A 14,216-nucleotide genomic window follows, 5' to 3' on the forward strand; every position below is an offset into this window, starting at 1 on the left:
AATATGCTATGTCTAAATAAAACATATTTGATTTCTGGAAATCATCTTGCGACCCCTCCTTGTGGTTTCGCGACCCCCTGGGGGTCCCAACCCCTACTTTGGGAACCCCTGATTTAGCGGATGCTTTTATCCTCAACGACTTTATCCTAAGTACACTCATTACGAGTACAGTTTCACGACGGCCCTGGGTACAGTTACAGAGCTCAATGTCTGCACAAGCAGATTCACGAGTGAGGTAGACCCCGCTGGGTCTCCGCAGAAGAAATACACTAATATTTTAAATTTGTAAGCCCCACTAATCTGCGTAAAGTTGTTTGACCTCTACACTTAGCCAAGTCTTTCTGGAGTAATGCAAGAGTCTTGGCCTCTAGGCTGAGCTAGGATTATGGTAATTACGGTTATTATTTTTTCAATGTAAAGATGATCTGACACATATTATGGCCATCCTGTCCTAGCTCTTGACAGTTAAATTAAAAACAGGCTATGCTGACGTGACCTTCGGGACTGATCCGGTCTCAATGGAGAGCTGTCTCTCAGCACAGACACATTGAGAGGCATTCGAGGCAAAGCGTAAGTTGTTTGTTTTGTGGCGGTTAGGGAACGAGATCTACTCTTTTGGGGGTGATCCACTGTTGCCGCAAGGCTGCCTACATACCTGTCCAGACAGGTAACCCTCTACCAATGAGGGAAGTGGTACCTTTCTCAGTGGGGCAGTGGGAGGGAGTTTAGTCTCAAGAGTCTAAACACTGGGGAGGGATGACTCTGTCTTCTGAAACCTCGAGGGACGCGTCTCTGATTATATGCTAACAACGCCTATGATGTTGTTTACTGCTGAGACCCACCACTTCACTCTGAGATGTTGCTTGCACTCGAGAAAGGTTTCCGGAATACATCAAGCACATATTAAATCTGAAATTAAAAATCAGTCATCCGTGACATTTGACACACAGACTTGGGTGCCAGAGGAATACCAACTCAGTGGCTGAAATCTCGCGACCACTTAAACAGATATCCAGAGGGACCGTGTGTGTGTGTGTGGCTAGATGAATTCGAGATGAGGCTTACCGTGGGCTGGATCAGGTGGACCAAACACCAGATTGTACCGCAGGATGTAGAAGTTATTCCACACGTACAGCTGGTTGTCTCGAGGGTTGTATTCCACAGCGGCGATGTACTGGTACTGGTTGGGGAAGTGGATGTCGATGTATTCGCCTCGGTTCAGTTTGGTGTTGTACATGTAGTCGATGAGGCTCTTACTGACTTCGCTCTCATTGTCTTCATACGTGGATCGGACCACATACAGAACCCCGCAGATCATAAAAGCGTTGGAGGCCGATCGCTTGTCGTAGGTGGTCTCCCAGGTTGCCTCGAAGCGAAGGGTGTAGGGATTGAGCTGACTGATCACCATCATGCCATTGTTCTGCTCTGTGGCGTAGATCACCCAAAGACCGTTTTCGTCAACTGACAAGTCGATGTCTGTTTTCCCGCCCCACTTATATGGTGAGGTGTCATGATAGTTGGCGTTATTTATAATTGCCTCCCCACTTTTAATTCTGGTCCGAAGGTCAAATTTGACAATGTTACGTGTCCTTTCCTTGTTAAAAAACACTGCACCATCGTATACCACAAATCCCGTGCCATCGACCCGATGGGGGAGTTTATATGTCGTAGTCTGTCGAGAGTTTTGAAAGTCGTCGAGCGAGTTATACTCAATAAGTGTATCTGTTCTGTAAGGGGTCCAGGGCATGAAATAAACCTTGTCTCCTGCCTGGAGAGGATCTTTGCACCACGACCCCGCTTGTTGCTCCGCCTCGTACAGAAACGATGGATCTCCAATGGCTTTCAGAGTTCCGGGACAAACAAAAACTAGTAATGAGAAGAACAGAGCAGACAACAGTCAAACATAAGCGAAGGCAGCTCACACTAGTTGAAAGCAGAGGGCAAAGTGCCGTCTGTCACTACATCACTCTGATAACTGGGTAGTCGGTGAAAACAGAAACACACACTAAGAAGTCTAACAGCTACCCACACTCACAAGCAGTAAAAGGTGCGAAGAATCTGCATCTGAAGGTTACTGAAGCTTAAAACGGAAGCAAAAACAGTTTTTTTATGTGTCCGTAAGCAAACAGTCTCGGCTCACTGCTGCTTGGACATACTGAAGGGGAGTGATGGAGAAATCAAACCACGACCAAACACAAAGGAAAAAAGGAAGCAATACGACAAATCTGCCCTGCAAATAAAAGCAGACAGCTAAATAAGGCTTGAGAAAGATGCAGAGAAGAGCAGCATACAGGAAGTCTGTGTCCTGAGCCAAGTTTTTCCACAGTTTTTACATCTTTCCTATGGGCCTAATGTTGTAATCATTTTACAGCATAAAGCATTTCCTTTCTTCTTAACAAAGACATGATAATCAAACATGTAGAAAGGGTGAAGTGAGAAAGCGAGAGAGACATGTAGAGAGTGAGAGAGAGTTAGATGAAGGGAAAGCAAGAAACAGTAGAGGTTGTGTAAGTCTGTAGGAAACCTGTAACCAGAGCATGCTAGGAGTGTGGAGTGGGGCTGGGGTTTGAACAGGCAATAAAAGCGTGTGGAGGATAGGAAGAGGAGGGGGAAATGGGGAATTTGTACCCTCAGCATTACCGCTAACATTTAACTTGTGCTTTATCATTTTCTTTTAAAGCTTCCCTCCGATTGCTGCTTGTGCACTGACCTTTACTAAAATACAAGACCCTTTCTGCTACCGCATGCTATCGGAACAGCAAGAGTGGGCACAGGAAGGTTTTACAACCACAAAATGTATATATTAAAGAAAGAAAAACAAGGAGCTGATTGTGTCAGTGATTTACCTTTTTGCTCCACTTCTATTTTAAGCGTTGGAAGAGAGAATGAAAGGAGTGCAAGGGGAAAAAGAGATTAAAATGAATTAACCATCATGTCCATGATCACATGTAGTTAACACGTCATGAGGTTACGGGCATTATGCACAGAGCTACAGCTGTCAGAGGAGGAAGAGATCGCAGTTAGACACCTTCAACACATGAAAGAGAGCAAGGTTAAAGAGTGTTCTGTCACAGTACAGAAGGACAGTGTATGTGGCACTGAAGACAAATCAATCTGCTGTTGTCGAGGGGAAATACACGGGCTGAATTCTAGATAGCGGCATATAGATTTTCATAAGAACTCAGGGACATCGACCAGGGAAATCTGAATTCCAGGTGGATAGCTGGTAAGTTGTGCTGGAGCGAAACTCAAAACCAGAAAAATAAAGCTGTTCCTCAACTCTACAGTTCCTCTCCAAGCACAGAGTTCTTGTCAGCCCTTCTAGGCTTTATATGAACACTTGAATAGTCCACTACGGCAGTATGCGGTTTCAATTTCCATATTCTTACTTTTTAAAAGGACATATTTTCATGTTTCTTTTCGGTCCAGATCAGGGTGGCAGCGGGTGATTGGCAGGCTGGTGCTTTTTACTTTTGAAAATCACGCGTCTGTAATTTCTAAGGTTACTTTACGATTTCCTGATGAAAAAGAGCAATTTACTCACCCAGTCATGTCATTCCAAATACACCTGACTTTCTTTTTTTTGTGGAACACATACTTTTGAATAATATCACTCTTTTTCATGCAATTACAATGATGCTGTATGTTAACTTTGTAACATTTGAAACAATATTAACTTTGTATATAATAGTTTGGTCTGTTTCTCACACAGATCTATCAAAAGACTTGAGATACGGTATAGCACACATCATATGAACCGCTTTTTATTATACTATTTATGGTGAACATTTGTCATATCAGAGTTGACTTCTTTCACTTTAATTAAACTGAAATGAGTGGACAAAATGTTCTTTAAAGTTCACTTTTGTGTGTGTGTGTTGCACAGAATTCATATGGGAATGGAACAGTTTGGAATGACACAGCAGTGAGTAAAGAATTCATCTTTCATCTCTAATTTACAAGTGTAGTTTTTTCTTCTTTTTTTCACCATTTTTTGTTCCTGTTCCACTGAATAACAGTCACTTCCAAAATATACTGACTTGTCCATGGTTAAAAAGATTATAGTGAATTCTAAGTAAACGGTAAGATAATTGTTATTTGGCAATTTTGAATATATTTTTAATTGCTTTTAATAAATTACTATGCTAATACATTATGTTGATCATCTGCCTTCCAGGTCTGTAAACATAAAACTGGCAATTAAAAAAAAAAAAAGATTCAGATTTTAAAGATTTTACATTCAGATTTCAGATCTTAAAGATCTTTTTTTGTTGTTGTTGTTGGCTGAAATGGTAATGCATTATAAACATACCAAACAACTTAAACAGCTAATTTACTAGTCAAGAAGGATATTTTGCTATTAAGGTTTTTTTTTTTTAAAAGGCTCAGTTCTCAAGAAATTCTTATCGTCATGGGTTTGTCCGGGCCAATACACTGTCCCTCCAAATCCTTCCATAGCACCAGATAAAGAAAAAGAGAGATAGACAGACAGACAGACAGACAGATAGACAGACATTTAAACAGAATCTTGACAGTCTTCAGAAGTTTTATCTAACAATATTAACTTTGTATATAATAGTTTGGTCTGTTTCTCACACAGATCTATCAAAAGACTTGAGATACGGTATAGCACACATCATATGAACCGCTTTTTATTATACTATTTATGGTGAACATTTGTCATATCAGAGTTGACTTCTTTCACTTTAATTAAACTGAAATGAGTGGACAAAATGTTCTTTAAAGTTCACTTTTGTGTGTGTGTGTTGCACAGAATTCATATGGGAATGGAACAGTTTGGAATGACACAGCAGTGAGTAAAGAATTCATCTTTCATCTCTAATTTACAAGTGTAGTTTTTTCTTCTTTTTTTCACCATTTTTTGTTCCTGTTCCACTGAATAACAGTCACTTCCAAAATATACTGACTTGTCCATGGTTAAAAAGATTATAGTGAATTCTAAATAAACGGTAAGATAATTGTTATTTGGCAATTTTGAATATATTTTTAATTGCTTTTAATAAATTACTATGCTAATACATTATGTTGATCATCTGCCTTCCAGGTCTGTAAACATAAAACTGCCAATTAAAAAAAAAAAAGGTTTCAGATTTTAAAGAATTTACATTCAGATTTCAGATCTTAAAGATCTTTTTTTGTTGTTGTTGTTGGCTGAAATGGTAATGCATTATAAACATACCAAACAACTTAAACAGCTAATTTACTAGTCAAGAAGGATATTTTGCTATTAAGGTTTTTTTTTTTAAAAGGCTCAGTTCTCAAGAAATTCTTATCGTCATGGGTTTGTCCGGGCCAATACACTGTCCCTCCAAATCCTTCCATAGCACCAGATAAAGAAAAAGAGAGATAGACAGACAGACAGACAGACAGATAGACAGACATTTAAACAGAATCTTGACAGTCTTCAGAAGTTTTATCTCATCTTCAGCATTTCAACATTTCTGACAATCTAAAGCTACATTTCTCAGATTTCCTTCTTGTCTTATTATGATCGATCTACTATTGGTGTTCATTCTGTGGCCACAATGTCCAGGAGACACTGAGCACTGTGTTCTTTTTCATGGAAGTCACTATTTTCTACAGGAGCTCTGTTTAGCATATGAATGAATCTCAAGAAACCTGTCCAGAACACCGAAAAAAATGACAAAGAAAGAAGACATAATATAAAATATATTTTGCAGAAAATAAAAGATATTTGTATATAGGACCATTGTGATTTTTTTTATTGATAATATTTTACATTATAAATAATGACATTGTAAGTGTAATTGCTTATGATGCACAGTTTAGTTATAATAGTAATTTGTGCTGTATTTATGCTGATTTAAAGCTAATTTACTAGTCAAGAAGGATATTTTGCTATTAAGGTTTTTTTTTTTTAAAAGGCTCAGTTCTCAAGAAATTCTTATCGTCATGGGTTTGTCCGGGCCAATACACTGTCCCTCCAAATCCTTCCATAGCACCAGATAAAGAAAAAGAGAGATAGACAGACAGACAGACAGACAGACAGACAGACAGACAGACAGACAGATAGACAGACATTTAAACAGAATCTTGACAGTCTTCAGAAGTTTTATCTCATGAAGGCCATCTTCAGCATTTCAACATTTCTGACAATCTAAAGCTACATTTCTCAGATTTCCTTCTTGTCTTATTATGATCGATCTACTATTGGTGTTCATTCTGTGGCCACAATGTCCAGGAGACACTGAGCACTGTGTTCTTTTTCATGGAAGTCACTATTTTCTACAGGAGCTCTGTTTAGCATATGAATGAATCTCAAGAAACCTGTCCAGAACACCAAAAAAAATGACAAAGAAAGAAGACATAATATAAAATATATTTTGCAGAAAATAAAAGATATTTGTATATAGGACCATTGTGATTTTTTTTTATTGATAATATTTTACATTATAAATAATGACATTGTAAGTGTAATTGCTTATGATGCACAGTTTAGTTATAATAGTAATTTGTGCTGTCTTTATGCTGATTTAGTAAAGAAATACTATAATAAAAATACTGTATTACAGTAATGACAATCTAATGAGATTCACCTTTGAGGATAATGATAATTGCAAAGAGAAAAAAAAAATCTGGATGCATTACAGTAATAATAATTTTGGTGAGGAAATGTGCTTAATTGTCCTTAAAATAATATTATAATGCAAAAAAAAAAATCATAATGGTCCATAAAATTAGTTTCTTTATGGAAATTACTTATTTGTTTTAATTTTGTGCATATTTGAATTTGAACTAAGATTCTGGACATGTTTACATCAGATTCACCTGGAGATCATGCAGTGTCATTAGTTTGCACCCACAAACTGAATATTAGGTTGAAACAAACAAATAAATAAATAGCCTTTGCCCATTACAAAAATCTAATAAGAATTAAGTTAATCCTCATAGTTACTAATAGCAACCAGGTTGCTAATGAGGTAGGTTAAAACAAATGAAATTATAGCGACATCCATCCAAAAATAATTTCTATTCATTTCTAAATATCACAAATCATTTCTAGTTTAGTCAGCCAAAACATTCTGGACGGATCTCAGAGTATCCAGTACACTTAATACCAGGACAAATCCAGTTCTCTGAGATACCGTGGCCAAAGAACATCATGCACATTCCACTGTTGCAACCAAACAAGACCAAATAAGAAAATGACTTCAAGTTAAAAAAATAAAAAAATAAAAATAAACAGCATTCAGCAGCCTGAGGGTGACATGAGGGCTCTGGCATCCTAGGGAGTCAAACTGTGATTAATAAATAAAACTGTTACAGACCGCCTGGAAATGCCTAGAGGAGGTAATGCAAAAACATTAAGACAAAAAACAACACAAAAACATATTCTGTGAAGGTGCTCGCAACAGAGAAGAAATGTGATCAAACACAGATATTCCTGGAGAAAAGCTGAAAAACATGATACTTTGTGAAAAAACAGCTTTTAAAATTGCGTGTGGGATTTTGACTTCAATAACCCATAGATATGGATGGAGATTAAACTTATACTAAGCACTAAAATCCAGCGGGCCTTTGTTATTTTGGGATTGTGGTGGGAAATGTGCGGCAGAGGACCCCGTCTAGTATGTGAAGTCTCTGGAAACATTCTCTGAGAAGACGAGACAATTCAATCAGAGAATAATATTACTATCTAATTGTTTAATGGAGCAAAACAATCCATACTCTTAATGTAATGGGAAATCTGAGAATAGAAGTGAGGCGTTTGTTTGGAGTTTGTTCATGTTAGATCCATGTGCAATCATTTGTGTTTTCTGACAGTCGTATAGCTGCGGTTTCACAGTGATCACACACTAAAGAAAAATAAAACATCTTTGGTCTGTTTAGTAGTTGGCATAACACTGAATCATTTTTAAAGCCAAGAAAATCATGCAGGTCTGTCTCTGAGCAATTATGGGTGCAAAGACTGGACGTCAGAGAATGTCACTTTGCATTCATGTAGTGCGTATTGCTGTAATGTTCCTGATAGAGGAAAGACTGCTAAAAAGTAACATTTCACAGGGAGAAAAGCACATGGAAATGGTTTACATTTAACAGCTTATATTTTAGTTTTTATGAAACAATGTCAGATTTAAACAAGGCAGTTAAAAGCATTTTAAACCCAGCTCTGTGCACTACAATCACACCTGCACAAGGTTTCGGGATACAAATCAAACACTAAAAACTGTGTATCATTAGAATGAAGCATTGCATTATAAGAAAACATGAATAACAATTTATTTTCTCAAGGAAATAGCAGTTCTTGCAAGGCAGCAAACAAATAGGGTTTTAAGTTTTAAGCTTAGATTTGCCATAAATGAAATGCCGCATCAAAGACACTTTTGCTGTTTTTGTGACTCTCGTGCTCGTCTCATTTTAACGGCACAGTTTGTAAAAGTGGTTAAATAGTGTTAAATATGGTTAAATAGCAAGAAAGAAACATCAGAATTCAGTAGGTGAATAAACGCAGTAAAGAAGACTAACCACAAATATTGCGACAATGCCATAACTGCCATACATTGCAGATTATTATATAATGCTGTCTTGCAAACACTGATATTGATAATACAGTGCCTATAAAAAGTATATTATTATTATTTTATAAAAAAAAAATTTTATTTAATAATTATTTTATGTAATAATAGTAATTTTTTTTGTACATATTTGCTTATAAAAACACAGCAAAATATTATTTCTACAATAAATTAAAATATTTTAGAATTAATATTATATATAGCAACATTTGTTTTTTTGGTCAAAATATATTGCATTTATTTTAAATGCATATCCACCCCTTCATGTAAGCGTACAAATTGAGTAATTTTAACCGTCTTCCACCTGGTTTGAAAATCTCCCACATGCCTTCTGGCGAACTGCAAACAAGATATCGTTTCACTTCTTTTTTTTTTTTTTTTTAACAACAGTAGCTTTATCTTTGGCTCTGTCTCATAAAAGTAGAGAAGCACCCAGGCAACGGTTGCTGTATGCACAGTCTATCATTGGGTAATGATAGTAAATCATTGGTCTCTTGGTGGTCTCTCTCACCAGTCCTGCATGGTCACTTGGTTTTTGAGGACGGTCTAGGTAGATTTACAGCTGTGCCATACTCTGTCCATTTCTTAATTGTTTATTTAAGTGTTCTCCAAGGGATATTCAATGACTTGGAAGTCTTCTTGTATCCATCCCCTGCCTTCTGCTTTTCAATTACAATTCACTTTCACTGCTTGGAGTCAGCAAATTTCTGCAATAATGACTCACCAGAAGTTAGACCTTGCAGATAGAGCTGTATCTATACTACAATCAAATGAAACCACTTAACTACTCACAAGTGATCTATTTAAATTTGACTTTGAAAATGAATTGGCTGTGCCAGTGATGGTTTAGGTGTGTCATTTCTTTAGTGGATGCTGCATTTGTTTCACCTTTGACATTAAAACTCTTTTTTTTTTCTTCTGTTAATCAGTTGCAAAAAAGCAAAATCCATTGTTAATGCTGTAAAATGACAAAACTTGAAAAAGTGGCTACTGTACATGTTTTATAAACACTGTATTATCGTGGACAAAAAACTGAATCCTGGGGAAATGCATTTTAAGGCACGCTCATAAAGGAGTAACATTAAAAAAAATGTATATATTTAAAAAGACGGCTCATACTTACTGTAGGGAACACATTCATACTGGACTTCAAGGTACTTATATGTTCCTGGGCAGGGGTCAGGAAAAACATCTGGTCCGGTGATGACGATGCACTGCGTTCTGTTGTTACACCTGGACGAAGCGAGAGAAAGATACAAAGCAATCAGAAGAGTGAAAATGTCAACAAAAATGTAGATTTTGCAATGCAAGCAATCAGAAGAGTGAAACAGAAAAGAAAACTATTTGCACCAGAGTATAAAGTAATGCTCTGGATTGAATAAAAGCTGTATCAACAGAATGTGGAGTTGATACAGTGGAAACATATATTACTATGGAAAATAATTATGAATGTCTGCATGATGGTACTGTGTCTGTTTTAACAAAACATTTTCTGTGGTAAAAAATGCTTGTATTGAAGCCTGAACATTTCTTCATCAGTCATCTGTGAGGACAATAGCATCAAACTGAGAGCGAGCGTGCACACAGCTGATGGACGGACGGATGGTGGCCCAGAGCAGGAGCCAGATAAAAGACGGCGGGAATTAGCGGAGCGGATAGATGCCAAAGTGGTCCTTTTCAACCCAATGACAAAGATAAACAGCCTCACCTCTGAGTGTTCATACATGCCAGCACATGAGTTATACATCTGTATGAATCCCCCCTGAGGTCAGGCTGATTGTACCTATGATGGATTAATTTTCACTATATGCCATTTCACTCGGAATGAACTAACCATCCCTCCACTGCCTGTTTAACAGGAAGTCATGCAGAAGGTGGTTTATGTGGGCTCTAGGAACTAAAATTAAGCACATCAATAAAAGATAAAGTCCAGAAATGATCTCATGGCTTACAGACACAGTGTACAGTGAGATGTTGGAAAAGTAGGGGCAGTATCGTCCATCGGTGTCACATTGTTCCTGAGGTCTGCGCCTTTGCTGTTCGCTGGATAAATTCATTTTAGAACCAGAAAGGCTTTCTAGTTCTAAAAAAAAAAAAACATTACTGTACTTGTGCTTTAAAAAAACCCGAAACGAAACAAAACAAAAATGTTGATTTTTAATGTTTTTTTTTTTTTAAATCACGGCATTTATTATTTATTTTGTATATAAGGCTGCATTTATTTGATGAAAAATACAGTAAAATTGAAAGTAAAAATATTATGTGAATATTATTACAATTTAAAACAACTGATTTCTATTTTAATGTATTTTACATTTTAATGTATTCCTGTGACGCTATTCTGAATTTTCAGCAGCCATTACTCGACTCTTTAGTGTAACATGGTCCTTCAGATGCTGATTTACTGCTCAAGAATCAATTTTATTATTACTGTAGAAAACTGTTTTTGCTGCTTAACATTTTTTTTTGTGGAAACTGTGACATTTTTCCTTCATAAAGAAAAGTATATGTAATATTATAAGATTAATAAAAAAATAAAAAATACAGAACCTTGGTACTAATGGTGTTTATATACACCAGAATATTATTGTAGATTTGAAACATGAAAGACTGCTGTATGCTGTATGCATGCTATATCATCTCACAGTTTCTGAGGAAAATGCAGGATGATTGTTCTAATTTAGAGGAAAATAATCTGGAAACAAAGGTCTTCGGTTTGGGAATAAAGAGCATGTTTTACTGTTAGCGCAGCGCGGGGGGTGAATTAGCCTGCTGGAGTTTTTCTGACCTGGCCTTGGGGTAGCATCTCTATGTAATTTCTCTTTACCTCAGCATGTGACTCTGACAATTCATTTGTCTTATGTTCTATTTGCTAATAAACAAGTGGAGACTTTTTTTTTTCTCGTAAAAGCAGCAAAGCACGTGGAACAGAGTGCTGCTCCGTCCACAGCTGTGAATTCCCAGCGGTCATGTTTGAAGATGAGAATTTATACATAGACACGAGCTTTGCTGAAAAACACGTCCCTCATATGGGAGTTTCTTTATTAACGAGCACTCATATGTGGTAACAGATGAGAATATCAGCATGTTTACCCATATAAATGAATTATGGATCTAAAATTATAACACACGGCCAAAGCTGGAGCCATAATGTGGCGATTGGTTGTTTGGTTATTTGTAGTTGCATTGCAAGGAGACTGTTCCCATTCATATTTCATTCAGTCACAATGTGCGGTTCATTTGCATAATGTACCATATGAATAAATTATGATCACAAATTATCTTAAAAAAGAGAAAAGATTAATAATAACTTCTGGAGTCAAAATAATGGCTAACAAAGTTTTCTTATTTTAGAAAGCTTGCCTTGATACAGTGTAAGTGTTTGTTTTTTTTTTATGAATGAATGAATAAGCAAGCAAGCTCTCGAAAAAATAACTACGATTCACTAATTTATTTTAATTTATTATTGCTTTGTATTGATAAAATGTCATTCTTAATGTCATTTTTGCAATGACTTTTAAACAACTAATTCCAAGCCCAGTTTACTGCCTTTTTTTTTTTTTTTTTTACAAGTGACACTTTGGTTTAAAGTTTTGTTTCTAATCCAATGGCATTCATACATTTTCAAATGTGGAAAGACTGTCCAAATACAGTTTTTCATGGTGTTCCTGTTAACTGACAGTTGGTGTTTGCTCTTCACACCACAGTCACACGTCAGGCGTTTTCACAGGGCACCCCTCATTAGACAGATCGCTCCCTCCTAAACTCTGAACACTCACCAAAGCAACGCTTTCAAGATATCACAACATTCACAGTCAAAATTTCACTCATTAAAGAAAAACAATAGTATGGCAAAAATCTGAACTAAAAATGCCCAAGGGAAAGAAAATATCTATCTATCTCTATTCACATTCGGTTTTAGTTAAGGAGCTCAAAGCAAACTAAACTTGACACGGTTTTACAGTCAAATTCAGTATGTTACCAGAACATGGTTGACAGGAGGCTGCTTTGATTGTTGATATTAGTAATTCAGTGATACATATCTATAAAAACATTATATAAAGTATATAACACATCACAGTGTTTCCCCTAGGTTTTATTTTTTTTATTTTTCTGGACTCCTTTTTAATGGTTAAATTCAATTGTATTAATCGAAAAGCATATCTAATTAATTAAAATCATGAAACTTAAACAATTTAACATCAATTTATTAAAAGTTTAACTAAAATTACATGTTTAGGGCCCTATGAAATGTTAAATTTTTTCCAACTTTGTTTTATTGTTACCAAATTCTGTTTTAGCATGTCTAATTGTTTGAAAGCATAAAAACAAGTTTCATTTATTCTTACAATAGCCTTATGATTTTTTGCTCAGACATTCTGTGTTGTTTATTTACATTTTTTAAGGCATAAAACATTCATTTAATCTATCTTTTAAGTAATGAAAATTAAACAAATTTAATTTTTTGGAAAATAAAGGTCATTTAATATTAAAATTAAAACATTGAAGAAATATTGTATGATTATTCTTTAAAAATAAGGTTTTAATCATTTTAGTAGTAGTAGCAGCCTATTACGTATATTCTACTGAACAATAGTAATATATTTTTTGCCGCAATGCCTTCAAGTTAAACCAAACTTTTATTTTGACGGGTTGCCGTGAATTTCTCCTGGGAGCGCAGCTCGGGACAGCTCGTCGGCTGCCCGGTTGAGCAGCCCAGGAATGTGAACAGCACGAAGCGACCTCAGATGCTTCTGACTCCAGAGGAGGAGGTGGTGGGCGAGTTGCGATAAGCGAAGGGAGCGCAGATCACCTTGTCAGTTGATGTACGCAACGGTCACTGTGTTGTCTATCGCATCCTTCGCCAATAGGACTGCGACCTCCGCCCGCAAGACAGGACCATCGGCCGCCTTCACTGTAATGAAGCGGATGCCACTGAAATTAGGGGGAGACGCCGGGCGACTGAATCGCAGGTTTGGTGGGGGCCTGGACGGGCGGGGCGGCTGCCCTGCGACCGGCTCCACGGCAGAGCTTTGCTGGAGGCCGCAGTCTGCTTTGGTCAGCGGAGAACCGCTGGGCAAGTTCTCCACCGTGTCGCCAACAGGCCGGCCTGGGACACGGGGGCGTTCAAGAATCGTGTCTTGTCCACCTCTCGCATGTCAACCAGTCACAGCCAGAATTGGCGCTCCCAGACCACCATAGTGGACGTCGCATGACCCAGAGACAGCGCCATAACCTTCGTCGCTCGTGGTGCGAGGTCCGCCGCAGTGCGGAGTTCTCTGCGAACTTCCAGGTCGTGACCACCCTCGTGCAAGTCCCTCAGTACCATGGCCTGGTGCACTTGCAATCACGCCGTAGCGTGTAAGGTGGAGGCAGCTTCTCCACCAGTCGTATAGGCATCGCTGGCCAGTCGAGTACCTACAGACCCGGGAGGGGAGGCACGGTTCTCCCTGCTGGTTGGAGGCGGTATTAGGACACAACTGCATCGCAACCGACCGCTCCACCGGGGGGACCCTTGTAACCCCCTAGCTGCCCCACCATCGAGGGTGGTGAGGGAGGAGGATCCAGCAAATCAGTTTCCGGCAGTAAAAAGGTGCCGTCCACGACCTGTTGAGCTCCTCATGCACCTCCGGGAAGAAAGGCACCGAGGCGGGGCGC

General features: G+C 37.8%; 1 protein-coding gene across 1 annotated transcript in view; it reads right to left on the reverse strand.

Moving 5' to 3' along the window:
• adgrl2a (adhesion G protein-coupled receptor L2a) overlaps positions 1 to 14,216 on the reverse strand; it is an 81,814-nt gene that overhangs the window by 42,001 nt on the left and 25,597 nt on the right. Inside the window, exons 3-4 of the mRNA XM_016282101.1 lie at positions 9,682 to 9,791; positions 1,066 to 1,866 (exon numbers count right to left, since the gene is read on the reverse strand). Coding sequence (XP_016137587.1) covers positions 1,066 to 1,866; positions 9,682 to 9,791 — 911 coding nt within the window. The remainder of the gene's footprint in view (positions 1 to 1,065; positions 1,867 to 9,681; positions 9,792 to 14,216) is intronic.

The sequence above is a fragment of the Sinocyclocheilus grahami genome, unplaced genomic scaffold, assembly GCF_001515645.1.
Source record: "Sinocyclocheilus grahami isolate Dianchi unplaced genomic scaffold, SAMN03320097.WGS_v1.1 scaffold154.1, whole genome shotgun sequence".
Taxonomy (NCBI): Eukaryota; Metazoa; Chordata; class Actinopteri; order Cypriniformes; family Cyprinidae; genus Sinocyclocheilus; species Sinocyclocheilus grahami.